Genomic DNA, 12,073 nt, shown 5'->3' on the forward strand with positions numbered 1-12,073 from the left:
GGGGGGGGGGGGGGGGGGGGGGGCTTAACTCTAATTTAAATAATGTTACATGTAAAAACTAAAATAGTCCTAATATAACTGTACTTAATACAGTAAGTGAACATTAAAAATTAAATAAAGAACAGACCAAATTTAATTTAGCATTGAAGTGAAACGTGACCTGGTCATTTCCGAAGACAGTCCACTATTTACAGAGATAATATGACATAATTTAATCAATTTTCATGAAGTAATATGAGCCAGAAAAATGTTTGTCCTTGTATCTGACTTCAGGCATTTTTGCTTTAGCTGTCCATGTAAAACTGATTTTCAGATCAATCAGCATTATTGAAAATCTGGGAATTATCTATTCTGAATATGAACCATGACAGGAGACACAGACTAGAACAGAAAAAGCCTAAGGACATAATTGACATTTTTTTTGAAGAAATCAATGCATTGAACGCACATGCAAATGCACGTGCACATACACAAATAAACAGCTAAATCCTGGGTAAGAATGACCCACATACTGCAACGGATATGACGGGATCAATTACACAAACCAAACCAATCCACTTTGCACTCCATGAGAATTGCGTCCTTAGTATCTCCTTACATAATCATGAGAGTTGGATCACAATATGATACACGAGTGAAATTACAGGTATATACTGTATGAGTAGGAAAGAGCAGCATATGTGTTTGGAATGACATAGTCACATTTATCTGACCTGGATCCATCCTGGTACTTCTTATCAAAAGAAGTGCTACGTGAAATGGCAGCTTGGGCATACTGGAACATCTGTTGGCTCGGGGAGGGTCGATCTGGACCCTGAGTGGGAGAAACACGAGACAGCGGCAGCCCCTGGGGAACGTGAGTCATCCTGTGCCAACCAGGCCCGGGACCAAGAGTCTTGTACTCCATGTAGGGGACACGATGCAGTTCTGAGGCACCTCTGAAAAACACAGAAAGGAAAATTACAACGGGTTTTTAGAGTTGTTACAATGTTTTTTTGGATATGTATGAAAGTAACACCATCATATTTATACAGTAAATACTATACCATTCAAAAGCGTTTGAAAGAAGTCTCCTCAAGGCTGTATTCATTTGATCAAAAATACAGTAAAAATCACTAATACGGTTAAATATTACAATTTAAAATAAATCATTCTAATACACTAATTATTTTGTGGAAACCGTGATACATTTTTTTTAAGGATTCTTTGATAAATAGAAAGTTGAAAAGAACAGCATTTATTTGAAAAATATTTTGTAATGTCTCTACTGTTACTTTTGATCAATTTAATGCATCCTTGCTTAATAAAAGTATTAACTGCTGGCCCCAAACTTTCGAACGGTAGTACATGCATTTAATAATCATTCAATATCATGTTGTATGTTAATTTACTACTGTATTTCCATTTAATACCATCACAGTTCTTTTTTACAAGGGGATTGTTAGTTAAAATCGGCACATTTTATTGTTGATGACTTAGGTGACAAAGTATGTTATTTAGTGACTCCTTTTGAACATGGAGAACGGTCATAAACTGGTTTGCGTTTTTAGGTTGAGTCACATTAACTTTTCTCTACAGGTTAGCAAGCAGAAATTCCTGCTCCGATAATCAATGCAGCATGACATATATCCAGTATTACTGGCATCATCAGCTGATTTCTCAGATACTGTATGAAGGATGTAAGCGCTTTTGTGATAGCAACCACAATGTTGTTTCATGTTGCCTACATGAGCTAACCCGGTGTTTATCTCCACTTAGAAACAACTTGCATTATATCAATAGTGCAACATGTACCCAACAACATATCTAATTAGAGAAAAGCCTGCAGGGATTAATCACATCCATAGTATAGATTAACCTGATTTTTGGATAGATCGCTTTTTTTCCAAGTTAATTAGCCTTTAAATGGCTGAGAGGTTGAAATCAGCATTGTGGGGGCAGACTGCTCCTTTCAAAAGAATGAGGATTATTATGACAGCCGAGTTACAGGTCAGAGCCAAAAGGTCAGTATTACATGCATGCCTTCCATCTTAAAGGGACAGCATTCCTAATTAAGTACCTATCCTTGTCATTAATGTTAACCAACAAAAGATGTTAAATAAATGTACAAATGTTAAGTAAATCTACTGTATCTGAAAAATTAGTTTAATTTGTATCTCTTTCGTATTTGTCCTATTGTGCTTCTTTTTCAAAATGTATAAATTATATATATTATCTATATTATATATGAACAACTATAATTTTTATAAATTGCTCCCTTTTCACTACTGTTAAAGGGATAGTTCACCCAAAAATGAAAATTGTCATAATTTATTCAAGTTTTTCCAAATTCAATCATTGATTCAAATTTCTCATAAGCTTAATTGATTTGGTCTAAAGAGAGAAGAATTAATGACTATTTTTGTTTGAAAACTACATATAAAATAGCTACCAAAATAAATGTTGATAACTACAGTTTGACTAAAATAATGACTAAAAGTAATGACTAAAAGATGACAAAAATGCAATGACTTTTTGTCGACTAAAACTATGAAAGACTCAAATGACTAAAATGTGACTAAGACTATTAAGCATTTTCGTCTCAAGATGAAGACTAAGACTAAATCAAAAATGCCTGTCAAAATTAACACTGGTCCAAAGGTTTGAGACAACAGTCAAAAATATGGAGTTCAAAAACAAGTTAAACCTGAAAACTTTTAGGATTTGGATTCATTTAAAGCAAATGTATGAAATTAATCACGTGACTCCTTTCTCCAGATGGTCAGATGTAACCAAATACTAACATATTCTGAATTTCATGCTAATTTTTCAAATTCAAATTTCCACTGAAAATGTTATTCTAATAACATCATTTGTAATTAAAAAAAAAAGTGTATTAAATGAGAAAAATGCAAAATAGAAGCATTTTTACCAGTCGTCTCAGGCTTTTGGACCCCACATAATTGTGAGCTGTATTTAGAGCAAGGCTATTTCTATGAATCCATTCCAATGTATTAATCTGCATTCTTTTTTTTAGTCAGTCTAGTCAGCTAGTGAAATACAAAATTTTGTGTCAACGGAAGATCTTGTAAGTGAAATTGGCAAAATGTATTAAATGATAATCACTGCAGAGCTGTTTGGCAAGAGAAAAGACACATCCACAAATTAGATGACAAATGGTATTAGAAAAATGATGTACTGTATTATGCTGTGATTATCTGTGGCGTGCGTGTGTTATTAGAGAGGGAGAAACTAAAAAAACAAACAGAAAATTAACACAAGTCCGGCCCATGCCAGCAGGATTCATTGATGGTTAATGATGCGTTTCCGATCTAATCCACTCTGTTCCGACCACATGCACCAAACTACTTCTGAAACGAGTATCTCTGGTGATCTCCTTGAATGGAAAGCTGGAACCAGCATGGGCTCTCAAGACAGATTCTCACAGCCTCTACAATACAGTACTTCAAAAAGTACTTCAATGAAGAACACCACACTCCTAGACTCTCACACACAAATTCCTGGAATTGAGAAATGTCTTACAAACAAAGTGTTGTGAATGAAAAAAATACGCCTAGTTGTTTCAAGTTCAAGACATCTCTAAAGACTGCAGACTTTAAGACTACAGAAATAGGAGTTTTGCAGTTGCTCTGAGTGGCTTTAATGCATTGCTATGTAGTTGCTAAGGTGCTACAAGAAGCTTTAGTGTGTTGCTATGTTGTTGCTAAGGTGCTACAATTCGTTTTAGTCCATTGCTTTGCACTCAAAAGGGTGTTACAAGTTTAAAACAAATGTTTTTGTTAAATGCTATCCAGTTGGAACATTACTTTTAAACTCACTGCTCTGATCTGTAACCAAATACAACCCTGACTTGTCCGGGAATGCTTCAGTTAACTATAGCTCTCTAAAAAACGACTTGCCCAAGATACATATATATAACGCAGTTAAGGCCAACCCGAAGTGCAAGCAATCCTCTACAACTTTGTGTTTACAAAAAGCACCGAGCGCTTGATATCTCTGGTTTTTATGCCTTGCAGGGAGGCGATAAATGTCAATACAGTTATTGACAGTCTAGAGGGCCACTTTAATCTCTGCCTTCAGATGTTCCTGGTAAAGCCCTTGGCTCTTCTGAAATGAGCAAACAGAACATGAGGCACGTGTTCAACAAAGTTCGACAGGGTTCTGGGTCACTTTCTATTTCATGATAGTTTGCTGTAAGTGGGTTCTTTCATGTAAAAAAACTGCGGACTATGATAATATCATTCACAGATTATTTCAAGAGGATTAATCTTCTCTTCAGGACATGACCTCTGTAACCCATGAGAAACTGGTGTGGCCCATCTGTCCATGAGTTACATTTAATAGAGGATAAAGGTTCAATTTTGAGGGCAGTAAATGTGGCCACAACATGCCAAAGATATTCAGCAATATGAACATGAACATTTCTTCACATTTTATTAAATTTTTTCACATTTTAGCTTCTCTGCCAATGTAAGATGGAGAACAAACTGTACCTTCTGGGGGTGCCATCCTCATGTGGCTGTATGACCACCACCGTAACAGGTGTGGAGGTCCGCAAATAGTCAATCATCTGCTCGTGAGTTAGAGTCCCAACAGCGACCTTGCAGATCTCAACCAAACGGCAGCCTGGGCGAAGTCCTGCCTGCCAGGCAAACCCGAATGGCTCCACATCGGCTACCACACCTTCAAAGTTGACATGGAAGCCCAGCTGGCCCAGGGCATTTCTGCGCAGGATCATCTCTAGCGACTCACAACCCCTGGTGACCATCTGCAGGACAAACATACAAACTGTAACCATCTGAAACAGGGCTTTTTGTCACTTCAGCGACTTAAGATAAAACCTGTGCTGTGATAATGGGCAGAAGGTCCTGCACATGTAAGCATGCAGATGCGTAAGCAGGTACGCAGAGATACAGATGATGGCTGAAGCCAGGTCTCTCAAGGATGAAATTAACCGATGTCAAAGCAACATGGGAGAACACAACAGACTGGTTGTCTCATGAATAGCACATTCCTACAACCCAAACTGACAACCTGGGGCCGGATTCACTAAACATTCTTCTAAACTGTTTTCTTATTTTCTTATTTAGAATATTTTATATTCCCAAAAATACTTCTTGAAATTGTTCTTTTTCAAATTCTTGAAAAGCATTAAGAAATAATTTCTTAAAGTTAGGATAACCTAACCCCAAAAGATGTTATGTGAAATATTTTTATTCTCCAAATTGTTGTAATTAAGCATTAAAACATAACAATAGCTACATATAATACATATTACTACTACTAGGGATGTGCACAAGTTCTCTAAAGTGACATCATTGCATCATGTGACTTTTTGTTGAATTCAAAATTCAGTAACAACTCAACAAAAACATTGAAATAAAGTTAATTAGGGATTTTAATGTAAGCCTATAATCATAACATAATTCAGAAACACAGCCTCTGAGCTGATCAGTGAGTATTCAGAAAGAACCGCAATACAAACCAGATAATGCCAAAGCCTGTAATTTTTTTTTTTTTTTTTAAAGAAGTTCTTAAAAAAATATGTGAGAACTTCTTAGAAACTGTTTGGAATTTATCTTAAGAAATTTTTTAATTTCTTTCTTAAGAAGATTTTCCATGCATCTTGACACCTGACTCCTAAAACAAACATGTTTTTGGACATAACAGCTTAAACCTTCTGCAATGCAACTACTTGATCTGAAAATAAACAGTTTTAAGCAAACCTCGGGTAAGCTGATATTACTCTGACTCTGCAAAGTTACTAAGAGCCCAAAGGCACCTTTTCTAAGCACCCACAAAAACAACAAAAGCACTTTGAAGAGACCGAGGTGGTTAAAAAGAAATATAAGCTTCCTTTTTTAGTTAGAAAGTATCTGTTGCTCAACAATTCAGACATAACTTCGCTTTTACCACACAAAACCATATTCCCATATTATATATATATATATATTCTTTTGCCACCAAACTTTTAATAAAATACGTAAAAAGTCAATAATTGCATTTAAAAAAAAGACATAAACCACACATAGTCATATGAAAGGGAAAGTTTGCCCAAAAATGAAAACTCATGTTGTTCCTAACCGGAATTCATTTCTTTCTTCTGCATAACACAAAAGATATTTTGAAGAATGTTTCAACTGTTTTTAATCAATGAAAGTCATTGCGTCCAAATGGGGGCAAGCTGTCAAATCTCACAAAGAGAATGGACCACACATGCTGACTGGGTCCATCAACTTAAACAGCAGTACACCCATTTAACCCTCCAGTGCACTGTAAAAAGTGTGAGTCTGCATGTCTGGACCAACTGAGCATGAATGGGCGGCAATAAAGCAAGAAGTGGAATTAATATTGTTTTATTAAGGAGTGTGTTGATGTATGTATTTATCCCAGAGTGAATAAAGTGAACGTTCTGGCAAGCTTAAGGTAAACTAAGGTAGGGTCATCTATTCTAACATGGTCTTTCTACCTTTCTAATGCTAATACATTGACCCTTGGCCCCTGATTGCAAGAGAAACTTGATCCTTTATACCAACACTGCTCACTTATTCACAGTAAAAGGCAAGCTTGGTGTAAGATTCAGCTTAGATTAAACTTGATCTTGAATTGGCTACTCATACCTCTAATCGCTGTACGACCTCTCGAACTTCCTCTGGGCATCCATCCTGCACGGAAAACACCACACAGTCACCGCACTCGTAAAAGAGCTTCACCCTGCCCACCATTGAGGACGAGCTCCAACCAATCACGTCCTTGCAGTAACAGTTGAAAACCACTTCCCGGGACGCTTCCTCAATGAGCGCCACAAACTCTCTGGAGATGGCCAGCAAACAACCAATATCAGTGGACTGGCAACTGTCCCGGGCAACCACCGACCACGTGATGGCTCCCGTACTGTACAGATGAGCGTTGTTCCTTGGCCGGCTGCGCTCCTTCTTTTTGGCGCCTAGGTTGATGAAGCTAAATTTTGCACCCGAGGCATCCACAGGCGTTGCACTGGTGAAGTTCTCCACTAGATCTTTAAGGTATTCCTGGCGGGTACGCGTCGCCATGGCACGGAACTTCTCAGACTTGTGGGCTGCGTTTTCGCCGTTGATCACCTTAGCCAGCAGGAAGTCCCGGAATACAGCAGACTTTGGAAACATCACTCCCTTGGGTATGGGAGGTCCAAACACAGGCACATCTTTGGATCTGGCAACTGCAATGCTAATGAATAAAGAAATAACAATGAAATTAGTTTTAAAGGGGTCATATGATGTTGCTAAAAAAGAACATTATTTTGTGTATATGGTGTAATGAAATGTGTTTATGCGGTTTAAGGTTCAAAAAACACATTATTTTCCACATACTGTACATTATTGTTTCTCCTCTATGCCCCCCTTTCTGAAACGCGTCGATTTTTACAAAGCTCATCGTTCTGAAAAGCGAGGTGTGCTCTGATTGGCCAGCTATCCAGTGTGTTGTGATTGGCCGAATACCTCAAGCGTGTGACGGAAATGTTACGCCCCTTACCATACGTGTTTCGTTGGATCGCGCACCGCGTAAACATAAAACCATGTCTGCATTTGTGATCGGAGAAACGACAAACAACAAGCGCTACTCTACACTGCTCAAAACTCGCGTTTGAATCATCAGTGGCAAATCCTTTAAATATGAAAATGTACTTACAGTCTGTGAGTCAGCATTAATTGTCAGCATCATAGACTGTGGTCAGCATGCGCGCCGAAGGGGAAACAGGGGAACTGAATTCACCGGAATACCGGCATTGTAGGCTACTCTCCCAGGAAACAGTCCTCGTCCTCCGTAAAATGCGTTGCACACATCTGAATATTTGGTTTGAACTGTTCTGGAACAGTGTTATAAATACAACTTAACCACTGATTTCCAGTTGTGTCTTCTTTTGGAAGACCAAACAAAGTAGTTTCGCTTTCACAACGAAACACACAGCGTCTCCACGTCACGGCAGTGACGGTAACAACGTTACAGCGAGAATCAAAGTTACGCCTTCTTTCTTTGCGTGAACATTTGGGCGGCGTTATGCAAATCTTCCCACATGTGACGTAGACATGTTGGGGCCGTGTTTAAACGAGGCGTTTTAGGAGGGCGTGGACGAGCCTTAACTTTTATAAAGAATATCTCTTTGGGTTTAAGACTTTAGTCTTTGCAACTTTAAGGATCTTATCTATTCACAAACAGCTTGTAACACTCCAAAGAGAAATGAAAACTTGAAAACATATGACCCCGTTAATCACTTGAAATAAATGATGCTGTTTGAACTTTCTATTCATCAAAGAATCCTGAAAAATGTAATCACTGTTTCCACAAAGATATTAGGTATCAAATTAGATATTCCACATAGATATTATATATATTTTAATATATTTATTTTATATATCCTTTTTTGGGACATTAATCCAATCAGCCTATAAATGGCTTACATCTATCTCCACAAATGAAGCTGGGATATGAGATAGTACATTCACTTTATGTAAAATAGTCTGAAGCACATGGCCCCTTAAAGAAAAATACATAGAAAGGTTTTCCGTTTGACTTCAACATTGACATCAATTCAGAAATTTTTCTGCAGTAGTCTCTCACAGATCTGCTCAGAAGATGAGATAGGCAATTTTGCTTTGAGCTAGGTTCCAGCCTCCCTCAGCTCTCTGCAATGTTACGCTGAACAAGCTTAAGAGGTACACACTGAGTAAATAAGACTGGAAATTGAATTCCCTTCGATCTGATCCTTTAATCCTCCCTATCGTTCTGAGAGGTCAAACCTGACTGTCACCAAGCTCCCCCCCACCACCACCATTTACAAAATTGGATTTATTCAGGGTGGGTTGGGTATGACTTTGCTGAAATAAATACAGTTTTTTGCTAAGACATGTATAAATTAAACCACCATCTTTATTGTCAAACAGAAGCATTTATTTTACAGGCTAGGCTAAAAATGAGGAGTAATTGACATTTTACATCTTACCTGTAACATACATGCTCTGAGCAAGGATTGTGAACTTTGACAATGATGAAGATATGTTGAAAGTGAGAGCGAATGTTTTGGGGTGTGAATGGAAAAGCTCCTGGTTCCTGGAAAATGATGGTAACGATGTCATTTCCAATGTGCCTTTTCCTCAGTAGCTGGATAGGGGAACAGATAATATGAAGAAAGTCATTATAGTGCACCTTTTAACAATAAACTAGTTACGGTTAATGCCATACAATCAGAAACCTAAAGCAAAAATAAATTCAAACACACTATCCAAAAGTGCAAATACATGCATCACATGAGAAATAAAATAATAAAACAAAATCAAATATTTTAAAAAATCCAAGATTTTATTTTAATATAAATGAAAAATAAAAAATAAAAAAACAGAAACATCCACATGTAATTAACTATAGTCAGTCAGTAATTACGGCATTCTGATTAAATAACTGTTTGTAAGAAAGCTTAAGTAATGTGTAAATGTTATAAGACGTGAAGAGCCTCAGACACTTTTATCTTCTGAGATACAGACAATACGATCACAGTGTATTAACTATTAACATAAAGACACCTGTTTCCACATCTCATTGAGAGAAGATGCGGGAAAACTCCTTTCTCACCTTTCTTACATTTGTTCCTTTTCATCCACTTCCTTCCCCTCACCTAGCTCACTCAGAATGGTCAATAGCATAATATAATGTTCTACATGAATGCAAGTGATATTCACATGTAAATTTAAAGGTTTAGCTGTAGTCTACTGTATATCCCTTGGGCTCATCTCTCTGTCACCAAAGGAAAAAAAGTGGATCAGAGATGTACTGACTTTAAAGCTCAAAGCTGTGGAGATCTTCACCTGCTTATTTCCCAAGATAATCCCTATCGGACCATGATCCAATGGACAGAAAACAACAAATCCCACAAATCAGCCAGACAGAACCAGGCAAGGGCTCCTTTACTTCTCTTTCTACTCATTCTGTAAAAACAGCTTTCTTTTAAAAGCACAAATCTCAATTTTATTATCTGACTGAGCTCAGTGTAGCCATGGGGATTTCAGGAAGTCATTGATAGAAAGCTGCTATTGTGGTAAATTAATCTGCGGCAGACTCTATTAGGATTGTTCCGCCCATTGAAAAGTACAGCGGATGAAGGAAATAAATCTTTTTTAATTTGTTCCACCAAATAAATAAGAACAGCCTTTCACATTTGAACTGCATTGGAAAATGACACATTCCTAATTACGTAATTATCCCTGATATGTCCCTGCTTTTCACTTAAGACATCAAATCTGTGCCTTGTCTGGGCAACTGGTAAGGGAGCGTTTTTTTTTTTAAAGATGAGGCATTCAGACGGTTGCCATGACAACGTGGCCTGTCCGCTGAAGTGTTTACAATTAGCAGGATGCAGGACAATTGGTCTAGGCTCTGCGAGGTCTGTAAAGATGCACAGATCAAGACCAGCCACTTGAACAGAGAGCTGACGAGGGCTGAAAGAGTTTTGTGTAGACAGGCATGAGTAAGTGATCAGACCCGAATCTCATTCGCGCAGGTGCATGTTCAAGTGTGCATAAATCAGCAGGACGGCTGATATATCTTGGACTATCTGCTTTTTCGCTTGCAGTAATATTATAAAAAATTATAATTGCACTTAACCACGTTAAATATACCATTAAATGAAAATGTTGTCATCAGTTACTTATACTACCATTCAAAAGTTTGGAGTCAGTCAGATTTTTGTTTTAATATTTAATAAGATTTTTACAGTATAAACAGTTTATTATTTTAATACATTTTAAAATGTAATTTATTTCTGTGATAGCAAAGCTGAATTTTCAGCACCCATTACTCCAGTCTTCAGTTTCACACAAACCTTCAGAAGTCATTCTAATAAGCAGATTTGAATAGAACATTTTAAAGATAGCATTTATTTGAAATACATATCTTACGTTTACTGTCATTTTTGATCAAATGAATGTCCTTACTGAATAAAGGTATTCGTTTTTGACCACAAACTTTTGAATGGTAGCGTACTTTCAGGTAGTTCCAAACCTGTATGACTGACTTCCATAGAATACAATAGAAGATCATTTATTTCTAAAGTCATGTAATAGCTAACAGACCAGACATTTTATCAAAATGATTTCAAAATATCTCCTTTTGTGTTCCATGGAAAAAATAAAGTCATATGGGCTTGAGTAAATGAGTAAATGAAAAGAATGGAATAATTATGAAATGTGTCAGACTCACTTGTTGTTTGTTGTTGGGTGTGTAGGGCAGCATTGTAGAGACATGAAACATCAGTTCAAAGTCTTTATAGGTGGTGTAGAGAGAGTGAGTGCCAGTGGAGTCCGCTGCAGAAAAGATACAATTATATCACACACATCAGTATAAAGGCAGTAAATTGAAAAGACACATACACTGATGATGAAATACTAGTCTCTTGCAGTTCAATATTAATTTGCAAATGGCTCATCTGCACAGACTAAGAGATTATGAGAAACTGTCCAATGCCCTATATGCACTGACTGAGAAAAAATATGGTATTAACAAAACCCATTTCAGAAATGAACCTGAAGCTGCCAAGCAGCTTTCTGGCTTGTCAAAGACTCACAGCAGTGAAAGTGGATCAAACGTTCAAACATTTTGAGGATATCATCGTGACAGCAGCACTTACTTTTGCTGTCCAGCTGTGCTCTGTACTTGTTGAACCCCCTCAGTCGGACTTTCTGACCCAGCAGCTCCAGAAACTCTTCCAGTGCGGGACTACCAGTCTCATTATTGTACATCTCCTCCTCTGTGCTCTGCCCGGCCTGGCAGTACAGGATGCCCGCTTTGTGCTGGTAACTCAGCTACAATTTACAAAGAGTAAAAACTCAATCAGTTTCAATCAGTTATGATATTTGACAAGTTTTTTATGTATCACTCTTCAGTCTGAACCAGTTATTATATACTAAAGCCCTAATTACACCTATTACATGGCTCTCTGGAATACTTGATTCTGACTGACCAATTGCTGCATTCTGTGGTCAGTTATATATAGTATACAGTATATATGTGTGTATATATATATATATATATATATATATATATA

At 37.3% G+C, this 12,073-nt stretch overlaps 1 protein-coding gene across 2 annotated transcripts in view; it reads right to left on the reverse strand.

The window, feature by feature from the left end:
- The window catches only part of LOC107695057 (signal-induced proliferation-associated 1-like protein 2), an 85,656-nt gene that overhangs the window by 17,238 nt on the left and 56,345 nt on the right, over nucleotides 1–12,073 (reverse strand). For both annotated transcript variants that reach the window (XM_016494843.1, XM_016494842.1), the window contains exons 5-10: nucleotides 11,657–11,831; nucleotides 11,230–11,333; nucleotides 8,981–9,138; nucleotides 6,621–7,206; nucleotides 4,494–4,768; nucleotides 714–938 (exon numbers count right to left, since the gene is read on the reverse strand). In XM_016494843.1, coding sequence (XP_016350329.1) covers nucleotides 714–938; nucleotides 4,494–4,768; nucleotides 6,621–7,206; nucleotides 8,981–9,138; nucleotides 11,230–11,333; nucleotides 11,657–11,831 — 1,523 coding nt within the window. The remainder of the gene's footprint in view (nucleotides 1–713; nucleotides 939–4,493; nucleotides 4,769–6,620; nucleotides 7,207–8,980; nucleotides 9,139–11,229; nucleotides 11,334–11,656; nucleotides 11,832–12,073) is intronic.

The sequence above is a fragment of the Sinocyclocheilus anshuiensis genome, unplaced genomic scaffold, assembly GCF_001515605.1.
Source record: "Sinocyclocheilus anshuiensis isolate Anshui unplaced genomic scaffold, SAMN03320099.WGS_v1.1 scaffold26, whole genome shotgun sequence".
NCBI lineage: Eukaryota > Metazoa > Chordata > Actinopteri > Cypriniformes > Cyprinidae > Sinocyclocheilus > Sinocyclocheilus anshuiensis.